This window comes from Microcaecilia unicolor, chromosome 1 (genome assembly GCF_901765095.1).
Source record: "Microcaecilia unicolor chromosome 1, aMicUni1.1, whole genome shotgun sequence".
In the NCBI taxonomy this organism is placed as follows: Eukaryota; Metazoa; Chordata; class Amphibia; order Gymnophiona; family Siphonopidae; genus Microcaecilia; species Microcaecilia unicolor.
The window spans coordinates 197,346,524-197,358,531 of NC_044031.1; the positions used below are offsets into that span (position 1 = coordinate 197,346,524).

The 12,008-nt window shown below is 40.9% G+C and overlaps 1 protein-coding gene across 1 annotated transcript in view; it reads right to left on the minus strand.

Moving 5' to 3' along the window:
• The window catches only part of CDCP1 (CUB domain containing protein 1), a 131,780-nt gene that overhangs the window by 4,807 nt on the left and 114,965 nt on the right, over nucleotides 1-12,008 (minus strand). Inside the window, exons 6-8 of the mRNA XM_030203594.1 lie at nucleotides 11,316-11,696; nucleotides 6,542-6,910; nucleotides 2,078-2,171 (exon numbers count right to left, since the gene is read on the minus strand). Coding sequence (XP_030059454.1) covers nucleotides 2,078-2,171; nucleotides 6,542-6,910; nucleotides 11,316-11,696 — 844 coding nt within the window. The remainder of the gene's footprint in view (nucleotides 1-2,077; nucleotides 2,172-6,541; nucleotides 6,911-11,315; nucleotides 11,697-12,008) is intronic.

The following is a 12,008-nucleotide window of genomic DNA, read 5'->3' on the forward strand; positions in this document are numbered from 1 at the left end:
CGCGCTTTCCCACTCATGGCAGGCTCAATGTGGCGGGCAATGGAGGGTTAAGTGACTTGCCCAGAGTCACAAGGAGCTGCCTGTGCCAGGAATCGAACTCAGTTCCTCAGTTCCCCAGGACCAAAGTCCACCACCCTAACCACTAGGCCACTCCTCCACTCTGTATTTAAACTGAAAATAGCATTTGTTTCTACCCTCATCTGTGTATTTTCTCAGTGGACTTTGATTATTATTTCCATCTTCCTCTGTCACTTCTCACTATTTTCTGTTCTCTTTAGGATTGAATGGGTCCCAGGCGGAAAAATGAAGATGAGCCCTTGTAACACTAAGGTAGTGGGGACCAGGGGGTATGTGTGAAAAATAAGAGGTATCTGTGGCAAATTGTGCACATGGATTAACAAGGGAAAAACCTTTAGTGCACAGCTGGTCAGAGAACAATTATGCTGTATTACAGATGGTGAGGACATTGGTGAACCTGTGTGAGTTCTGATAGAAAATAAATTGCTTATATATTATGATGTATGTTTATTGTACTCTGTCTTGAACTGTGGTAAGTGTGGGTTATAAATATATTTTTTTAAATAAATAAATAAATAAATAAATAAATAAATAAGAGCATGTTTAACCTGAGCCTTGCTGCCCAGCCACTAGCTCAGTTCCAAAGTCTGAACCTGGCCACAGCACAAATTCTATTTCACCACACACTCCATACTTCTCATCCAGTACAATCTCTCCTTTTCGAACTTAGGAATGGGACAAGGTCCGGAATAGAGATTCGGAGTATTGGGGAATTCAAGTTGGGCTTTTCAGTAGTACTTTATCAGGCCTGGGAGCAAGCATCCCTCACTCACTAAAGACCACTCTACAAGCTAAGGATTCTTTTTCTATGCAAAATCAACTTTACTGGAACTTCTGCAATGGGCAGGCAAACACTTGACGTTTTCAAGAAGTCAGACAAATTTTGATGACTTCAAACTTCAACCATATCCAACAAGTCAGTTATCTTTCAGGAGGAATCCCTATCAGATTCTCCCACCAACTCATATTTGCATCCGTAGCTTGTCACTTGGTATTTAAATATATATACAGTTTCTCCTGTCCATTTCCCATCCCTTTGGGCCATTAATAATCTAAGGCAATGCACTTCTCAGAGCTGCATCCTGGCATTGAACAGGCTTCCCCTGCTCTGATCCTTGCTCCTCAGACTAGGTTCTCCTTACCCACCCAGAGCTCCTTACATCTTCTCAGTTGCTACTGTTTGGGGTAGCAACTACTTCTTAATTCAGCCTTGGTTTATTCTGCCTTCCCAGGAACCCCCCTCTCCTCCAAGGGTTGCGGCAGGGGTACAGGTAATTATCTCTCTAATACCTCCTCCCATGTCATTCACCAACTCAGAACAGTTTCTTTCTGTAACTTACTCCTTAAACACACTCCTCTGGGCTGGACCGCTGTCCTCAGTCCACATCACTCCCTCCTCCCCCCCCCCCCCCCCCCCCCCGAAACTCTGGAGAGTTCCACACACCAAACTTTAGTAATCCCCATTATAATGGGGGATTACACATGCAAGGCTGGGATTCATATGCTGGACAGGGGGAATAAATACTAGGGTAGAGGTGCATGAGGTGTGTCTGCTGTGGGTGAAATGTGTAAAGTGTGACAATAAGGGCTTTTAAATGTTGAGAGCATAGTGGTAGGGTGATATGAAGTGCGTTTAGGTGTGTGTCAATGTGGATTGTTACTGTGTATATGTGTTTGTAAAAAGCCAAGCAGAGGCGTGTTGAGTGCACAGTGAAGGCCTGGTCAGCGCATGAGATAAAACATCTTTCTATGTTCCTGAAATCAACTTTTTTGAAATATCTCTAAAGAAGGAGACAGCATGTTAACCAAATAATTCAGTCAACTGCTCAGCCATGGGTCCATAATCAAAACTGGAGTACGATTTCACGTTCAAGTTCTTCTCTAAACTCAAAGGAATGAAATATTCTATTGGTTAATGACTTGTGCATTTACATCCCAAAAAACACCGCAAGAGGTTTGTTTCACCCAATAAAAAGTGTTCAAGGAAAATGAAACCTACTTCTTCTTAACGCAACACATGGTCACACCTATGATCACCGCTGTCAACAGCCCAACCCCACCAGCCACAGCAGCAATCAATATAGTTTTTGGATCTATTAAAAGAAAAGAGGGACAAATAAATTTAACAATATGCTAATATCGGCACGTGTTAACATTCAGGCCACGTAAAAAAAAATGTATTCCACTACAATTTTACACTTACGTTTTGTAAAATATTTTGAACAAAATTACAAGTATTACTAAAAAATATCCATTGTGCATTCTTTGTAGGAAATAACACACACCAACTGCAATATCATATAGATACACACATTACCTCCTGTTAAGCAATTTAGTAAAAACAAATAAATAAGTGAATACATAGATACATTCATAAGACAAAAGAACAAAAATAAAATCTTAAAGCCTAATAAAAAGTGTTACCATTAAATAAAAATCAAGGGCCCTGTTTACATAGGCGCATTAGCGTTTTTAGCGCCTTGGCACGTGCTAACCGTATACACATCCATAGGAATATTATGGGCCTCTACATGGTTAGTGTACACTAAAAATGCTATTGCGTCTTTGTAAATTTATTTAATTTAATGAAAATATTATTACGTATTTTTCAAAATTAGTTTTATGTTTCATAACCACTGTAAAATATTTTAAATGATACAGTCTAAATAAAATCAAGCAATAACAACCTTTGACTGCTGCAAAAAAGGCTCCTATGATCATCAGTTCTATCCTAATCTTTATCATGAATTATTTGGCCTCATCTTTCAAATTCATCATGTCACCTGAAAGCTATGGAATCCATTCCTGAGACATCAGGACTTAAACAAGGTAAAGCAAATAAAAATCAATCCTAACACACGTTTAGGCCTGATAAAAGACACAGAATCTTCAAGAAACCTGTCAGATTCACTAATCATGTCAAGAATTTAAAACACAGTAAAATGGAAAATCTTTTCAAGTAAAGATTTTGTTTTTAACAGGTAGTTTTCCCAAAATGGCCGCTAAAGGTTTCATGCTGGAATTTGTCTCTTTGAAGGCAGGTTTGACCAACAAAGGTTTTTTAGTTTTGAAAAGATAACTGGATCGCTATGAGGGAAAGAGATGAGTCAAAAGTAGTTCTACTCTTCAGCAGCAAAGACTTATACCATTGGCTCTCAACCCACTTCTTAGAAATACACTCACTGAGCTTACTGTCACGCTCTCCATAAAGTACATACAACAGGTATTAGTATCCATCAATATGGGAGCCGATACTGAGCTCCTAGTAGTCAATGATTTCAAAGCTGCTGCCCACTGCAGTGAGAAAAAGATTCAGATATTAATATGGGACCTAATCCAGGCACCAGCATTGAATATCCAAGGTTTTTGTCTGCCGCTGGAAGTTATTTGGGTGTCAGCCGATATTGCAGATAACTGCCTAGATAAAGTTAGGAGTCCCCTTTTGCTGTCCTAACTTTATTCAGGCACTAATCCAGTTAGCACACTGATAAAGGTGAGCCAGTTGAAATTGTGTATCTGGATTTTCAAAAGGCATTTGGCAAAGTACCTCATGAAGGATTCCAGAGGAAACTGGAGAGTCATGGGATAGGAAGTAGTGTCCTATTGTGGATTTAAAACTGGTTAAAAGAAAACAGAGAGTAGGGTTAAATGGTCAGTATTCTCAATGGAGAAGGGTAGTTAGTGGGGTTCCCCAGGGGTTAGTGCTGGGACCGCTGCTTTTTAACATATTTATAAATGATCTAGAGGTGGGAGTAACTAGTGAGGTAATTAAATTTGCAAACGACACAAAGTTAGTCAAAGTTGTTAAATCGCAAGAGGACTGTGAAAAATTACAAGAGGACCTTACGAGACTGGGAGACTTGGCATCTAAATGGCAGATGATGTTTAATGTGAGCAAGTGCAAAATGATGCATGTGGGAATAAGGAACCCAAACTATAGTTACGTGATGTAAAGTTCCACATTAGGAGTTACTGACCTGAAAAAGGATCTAGGTATCATCGTTGATGATACATTGAAACATTCTGCTCAGTATGCAGCAGTGGCTAAGAAAGCAAATAGAATGTTAGGTATTATTAGGAAAGGAATGGAAAAACAAAAATGAGGATGTTATAATGCATTTGTATCACTCCATGGTGCAATCGCACCTCGAATACTGTGTTCAATTCTGGTCACCGCATCTCAAAAAAGATATAGTGGAATTAGAAAAGGTACAGAGAAGGGCAACAAAAATGATAAAGAGGATAGGAGACTTCCCTATGAGGAAAGGTTAAAGCGGCTGGGGCTCTGGAGTGGAGTGGAACAGGTAGATGTGAATCGCTTGTTTACTTACTCTTTCCAAAAATACTAGAACTAGGGGACACGCAATGAAGCTACAAAGTAGTAAATTTTAAACAAATTGGAAAAAATATTTCTTCACTCAACATGTAATTAAACTCTAGAACTTGTTGCCAGAGAATGTGGTAAAAGCAGTTAGCTTCACGGAGATTTAAAAAGGTTTGGATAGCTTCCTAAAAGAAAAGCCCATAAGCCATTATTAAGATGGACTTGGGGAAAATCCACTGCTTATTTCTAGGATAAGCAGCATAAAATGTATTGTACTGTTTTGTGATCTTGCCAGGTACTTGTAACCTGGATTGGCCACTGTTGAAACAGGATGCTGGGCTTGATGGACCTTCCGTCTGTCACAATATTGCAACACTTATGCTCTTATGCCCTGACACTAATCAGAGAGCACTGAGGGGGTCAGAACAGTTATTCAGCAGCACTATCCGGTTAACTGTCTCTTAATATCTGCTCCTGAGCCAGTTAAATCACTTTCTATAGTGCCTCCATAGTTAATGCAACGTGTACTAATATCTCAGGTCTGCTCATTATGGATAGCCTGAAAACGGTAATGGAATTCAAACATGCGTATGATAAACACAAAGGAATCCTGTTTAGATGGAATGGATCCACAGAATGTTAGCAGAGATTGGGTGGCAACATCGGTAATTGGGAAGCAAAACCAGTGCTGGGCAGACTTCTATGGTCTATGCCCTGATTGTGACTGAATAGATATGGATGAGCTGAAGTGTAAATTTTAAGGGGCTTCAACGTTAGCTTAAGAATTTTTAGTACAAGAACAGTGCTGGGCAGGCTTCTACGGTCTGTGCCCTGAAAATGGCAAGGACAAATCAAACTCGGGTATACAGATAAAGTATCGAATATCATGTATAATGAGTTTACCTTGTTGGGCAGACTGGATGGACTGTACAGGTCTTTAGCTGCCATCATTTACTATGTTACTATATATATGTATAGACAGAACTGCCCTGACAACCAAAAAGCTGATTCAGTCCTGCCGATTTATGGAATACATATTGCATTGAAAAATTTACATCCAACTACTATATTTACATGGATCATTCAGAACAAGATGCGTTGAAAATCTGGAGCACTAACCCCTGGATTCTACATAAGGTGCGGCAAGTTGCTCACGTTAAATTATGTGTGCACCCAATTAACAAGTACAACTTTAATTAAAAAGCCAATCAGCACTGATAATTGGCCAATAACAACCAAGTATCAGCATTAATTGGCAATAATTGGAATTTACACGTGCATCTTTTTAGGCGTATTCTATAAATAGTGTAAATTCCAACACACATAGCTGAAAAGGGGGCATGGCCATGGAAGGAGTGTGGGTGTGTTGGGAGCATTCCTCAAATTTACATGCGTGGTTGAAGAATTCGGAGGAACCACGCCTAATTTAGGAGCGGGTATTTACACCAGGTTTTCAGTGGCATAAATGGCTTATCCTCACCTCTTTATTCCCTACCTTTAATTATTCTGTCTTTTTACCTGTCTTTATCCTTTATCCTCACCTCTTTTCCCTACCCTTAATTGTTCTGTTTACCTGTCTTATCTAGATTGTAAGCTCTTGAGCAGGGACTGTCCTTTGTGTACAGTGTACAGCACTACGTATGCCTTGTAGTGCTATAGAAATGATAAGTAGTAGTAGTAGTAAGTCTAAATGCAGGCACGTTCACCAACCCTATGCACTATTCTTTAAACTGTGCCTAACTTTAGACGTGGTTTATAAAATAGCGCTAAGCATTATTTTTGGACACGCTTGTTTTTTTAGACGCCGTTTATAGAATCTGGCCCTATATATCTGACCTACTGACAGGAGAGCTTCAGAACCCACATGAGAAATAGTCTGACAATGTACTCTCGTACAAATCACAATTTGTTTAAAGACACAGACAGAAATTAAAGTGCTACGGAGCTCACACAAACCGCACCTATCGACCTCATGGACTGTTGAATTTTTGTGTTTGCTGAACGCAAAATGGTCAAGTGCGTGGTTAGACAGCGCTCTCTAGTGACAACTTTTTTTTTCTTTCCGTGCTGAGTACACGCAGCAGAGAAAACGATTGTTAGAGAGCTCACTGATCATTAGAGGAGATAAAGGGAGCTTACCTGTACGTCTCTGGGTGAGCGTTACTGTGAACTGCACTTTAAGCTTGTTACTGTTTGCCATCGACTTGCAGTTGGAAATGTTCACCCAGAAAGAGTTGTAGAAGCTCTTAGGTTCAGGCAATGGCTGATCATCTCTCCGAATAATCTCTTCACCTTGCATTTTCTGCTCTTTTATGTTAACATATGCTCGTCCTGTTTCACAAACAATATCCATCCTGTCCTTCAGGAATGCCAGGTTGGCCTCTTGTTTTGGGGGGACAACTATGTTCCATGAGAAAGAGACATAATCTGGCAAACCTATGTCCCAGTTAGGAGTCTGCAGATAGACCGTGGAGCTGGTGTTTGGAGTCACGCTGAAAATGCACTCCTCTGTTTTAAAATAAAGAGAAAGAGAAGAAAAAAAGTCAAATAGGTTTGCGTTTATATTTTAATTTCTAATAGAATATGGCTGCCGGGAAGACTTCTTTGCTTCTGTTAAATAATCCCCGAAAAAAGCAAGCTAGATAATATGCTAAATATGCAAGCTGATATAAATCTAATTGTCCAGAAATCTTTTTTTCTTGTTAAAAAGCTGCGCTATATTAAGAAATATTTTACTTTCTCTGCCTTCAGCATAGTGGTTCAATCCCTACTTCTTTCAAGAATTGATTATTGCAATAGTATTCTTTCACACTGTACTAAAACTTCATTGTATAGGTTACAGATAGTTCAGGACACAGCAGCCAGGCTGATTTATTCTTTCTATGACTTGCACTGGCTGCCGGTGGAGCTGTGGGTGCAGTTTAAATTAGGGACTATAATTTTCAGGATATTGCAAGGTGAAGCCCCATGCTATCTTGAGAAAACAGTCAATATTTCTGATCATTTAAAGAGACAATCAGGCTCATTTTCGAAAGAGATGGACGTCCAAAAAGTGGCATCTCACAAACGTCCAAATCGGTATAATTGAAACCTCCGAAGTCCATCAGAAGGACGTCCAAATCTCAAGGGGGGGGGGGGGGGTATCAGGGGCGTGTTCAAGGCGGGACTTGGGTGTTCCTAAGACTTGGACGTCTTTCAGCCATAATGGAAGAAAACAAAAACGTCCAGCACTAAAACTTAAACGTTTTGAGCTAGACCTGTTTTTCGTACAAATAAGGCACAAAAAGGTGCCCCAAATGACCACTGGAGGGAATCAGGGATGACCTCCCCTTACTTCCCCAGTGGTCACTAACCCCCTCCCACCCCCAAAAAGTGTGGTGAAGAACATTACTTGACAGCCTCTATGCCAGCCTCAGATGTCATACTCAGGTCCATGACAGCAGCATGCAGGTCCCTGAAGTAGTTTAGTAGTAGGTGAAGTGCACTTCAGACAGGTGGACCCAGGCCCATACCCCCACTACCTGTTACACTTGTGGAGGAAACTGTGAGCCCTCCAAAACTCACCAGAAACTCACTGTATCCACATATAGGTAGGTGCCCCCTTCATCCGTAAGGGCTATGGTAGTTGCGTACAGTTGAGGATAGTGGGTTTGGGGGGGGGGGGGGGGGGTCAGCACATAAGGTAAAGGAGGAATGGTCAAATATGTGCCTGGGAGCATTTTATGAAGTCCACTGCAGTGCCCCCTAGGGTGCCCGACTGCTGTCCTGGGATATCAGGGGGACCAGTCTACTAAAAATGCTGGCTCCTCCTATGTCCCAATAGCTTGACTTTGGACGTTTTACACTTGGACGTTTTTTTTTTGAAAATGGCTGAAAATCAGAGACGTCCAAATTGCAAAACATCCAAATCACAGGATGTCCATGGTATTTTCGAACCCAAAAGTTGGACGTCCATCTTTTTCGAAAATGACCTTCTTCACTGTTCAGAATTTAGATGTCTTTGTAAAACATCCAAATTCTGACTTAGACATTTCTTTCGAAAATGCCCCTCAATGTCTGTTACACTTTCCGTCAGTACGTGATGTTAGGTTTAAGAGTCTGTTGTCAACTTCTATTTCTTATAAGGTGGCATCTTACTGGAATTTATTACTGTTAAAACTTCTCATGATTAAAAATTATTTACTTTTTATTTACTTTGTAGCTTCAATGCGTTCCCCCTAGTCCTAGTATTTTTGGAAACAGTAAACAAGTGATTCACGTCTACCCATTCCACTTCACTCATTATTTTATAGACCTCTATCATATCTCCCCTCAGCCATTTTTTCTCCAATCTGAAGAGCCATAGCCACTTCAGCCCTTCCTCATAGAAAAGTCATCCCATCCCATCCCCTCCATCATTTTCGTCACTCCTCCCCGTACCAAAAAAAAAAACTACAGATCACACAGAATACAGCGGCAAGACTATTCTTCAAACTAAATAGATACACCAGTGTCTCACCTTACCTTGCAAAGCTACACTGGCTATCAATAGCTGAAAGAACTAAGTTTAAGGTTGCCTGTCTAGTCTTTCAGATTCTTTATATCATCTAAACATATGATTTACTTCTTACTTTTCTGTAACCCGCTTTGAACTATCACTATATTAGCGTGATACAAGTCCAGTCTAATATAATTTAAGTACTGATTTGATGGATGGAATCATGAGACTGTATCAAGTCTCTTGATAGAGTCAACACATCAAAAGTGATAGTTTTAACCATGCTTATAAAAAATTAAAAGGTTGTCTAGCTTGTCACATTCTCTGCTATACAGGCTCAGCTCCAAACCTGCCTTTTGCTCCATGGGTCTGCTTGGGGTGCTCTCAACAGGCAATAGCCAGAGCCCCCCTCTGCTGAGGTGTCCAACCCATTGCATAATGGCAACATGTACAGAACCGAGTTAGGATGCATACATAAAGGATTGTAGTCTGTGACCTTCGACTATCGATTGCCATAGCAATGGCTGGTGACATTGAACAGGGATTTAAAAATAAGTGGAAAACCTCAGAGAGCTGCAAATGGACTCGTAGAGTCTGGTTCCATTTGAGTTGGAAACCCTCAAGAGTAAAACTACCAGGTCAAAAAATAAAATGCTCTCACCTTGCAGAAAATTCATGTGAGTCTGGAAAGTGCAAGGGGGGGGGGGGGGGGAGAGGGCACGAGGAGTTATACCAACTGAAACCAGGTATAAATCCTGGCACACAAGTTGGGCACAGATCCCCTGAATTCTATAACACTGTGCATTTTAGGGGAATGCCCATGATCTGCCCATGCTCACGGAACACTTACATGCTATTCTTTTAATAATCACATGTGTTTTTGTGCAAAACTACCACTTCTGCCCCCATTTTTCCACCTTCCATCTATTAGAAAGCTCTTTTCGCACTGAAAAATCCACGTGAAAGTAGCGCCTAACGTTTGGCGCCAGTTCCCCCAATGTGTTTTCACGGATTAACACACTATTAAACAAAAAGCCTTTTCCAATATAAGCTGAATTTCAGTATTTTATGTAAAACATTAACAGACAAGGTATTTTAGTTTCATTACACAGTTACAGTGCCATTGCACTCCATGATCCATAAAAATAGAGTCTACGCAGATGGCGCTGTGCTTCTTTAAAAGCTTACAGCATTGCCTAAAACTGTGAAGAAGGCTGCTGCATCCTCTCAGTGGACCCATCTTCTGTAACCTGCTCTTTCATAAGAATCACTGCAGAGACACTGGAGTCATAAGCGACCTTTAAACATCCATGGCTTTTCATTTTTCTACGTTTGAGCAATAAACAAATCTGACATCAATAAACAGTCTCAGCAATTAAAAAAAAATAATTTGATTTTTAAATTTATCTAAGGCATTAATAGATCCAGGAGTAACCTAATGGTTAGTGCAGTGAGAACCAGAGGAACCCATTCAATTCCCACAGCAGCTCCTTGTGTCTCTGGGCAATTCACTTAACCCTCCATTGGTCCAAGTACACAATATCATATGTAATATCATATGTAAACCACTTGGATTGCAACGACAGAAAAGTGGTACATCAAATCTCATCCCCTTTCCTTGTTTTTCCTTAGAGTTTAAGGCAGGTGGGCAAACTCAGTCCTCGAGAATCGTAAACCAGTCAGGTATTCAGGATTTCCAATATGAATATACATGAGATATATTAGAACAGAATGGAAGCTGTACATGCAAATATATCTCATGGTTATTCACTGAGGAATTCTGAAAACCCAAAGTTTGCCCACACCTGCTCTAAAGAAACAAGTAGCTGAAATGATACTAAGGGAACAATAATGTCATCTTAAGTGGCTAAAATGTATTCCCCCTTTTGCATGCTGTTCATTCTTTATTTAACAAGTCTCTACCATGATCTGGATTCAATGTAGATCACTATTCTTTTCTAAAAGATATTCCCAGGCTCACAAGCCTCAAAGCAGAAAATCCACCTCATTCAGGGGCCCTTTTACTAAAGGGTTGCCGTGTGGCAAATCGGAACTACTACAGGACTAACACAGCCTCCAGGGGTAGTTCTGTCCCCAGCATGCGGCATTTCTGGTGCTACCTAAAATTCCAGAAAAATATTACCACAGGGGTGTTACCCAGTGGTAATCAGGTAGGCACCACACACAGCAGCCCGGTTACCACTGGGTGTCCTTTCCACCACCTCAATGGGTGGCGGTAAGCGCTCCCCCTGAAATGACCACATGGTAAATGCAAACTTACCGCGTAGCCATTTTTCTTTTTTGGGCTTTTTACCCAATTTGGGCAAAAACAGCCACTGCTGCTAGCGCAGGGCCCCTTTAACCGCAGCTTAGTAAAAAAAGGACCCTCAATAACCTTAAAGTACATGGAAAACAAGAGAAATAAAAGCTCCTTGCCTTTGATGACTGGTATGAAAGACACTCTCAGATGATTCTTAAAAGTGGCACTGAGGTTTGCTGTTGGAGTCGGTCTCAGGACTATGGTAACATTGTCCCTCATTTGAATCCTCTCTATGGCTCCGCCAGGGCAAAAGGCACCCAGGGCAAAGTTGTGCTCATGGCTAGCACTGTTGATATCATAGTGGTAGCTCGAGTTGCAGATTGGTCCTTGAAACCACTGCTGCTGCAGTTTGAGGCTTCCAGATATGATCTCTGCACTGATGTCATCCAGTGCAATCAGCTTCCACACAAACTCATGCAGTCGGATGGGAAGGTGGAGGAGTATCGCTGGCATTGTGAGAGGCCGGTTCTTTATGTTGCAAGCTGGGCTCCAACAAGCTGTGGCAGCAAAAGACATGTTAAAAGGTAAGGGGGAGAGGAATGACCCTAGAAGAAAAAAAGCTGAGTGTGCATATGGACAGCAAAATGACAGTAAAGCCCTATCCTTACATCAGTTTTCAAAGGGTTTAGGTGTCTAATTTTCAAAGTTAGGCTTCTAAATTGGCATCTCTGAAAATTGATTAGGACAAGTTCTTAAAGTTAGGACTTGAATCCTAAAAAGGCAGCAGCCACAGGGGCAAATTTGGGACAGGGATAAAAGTTAGAAGCTTAGCATCACTTTATAGCGGTGGGTCCAAATCCAGGCAAATG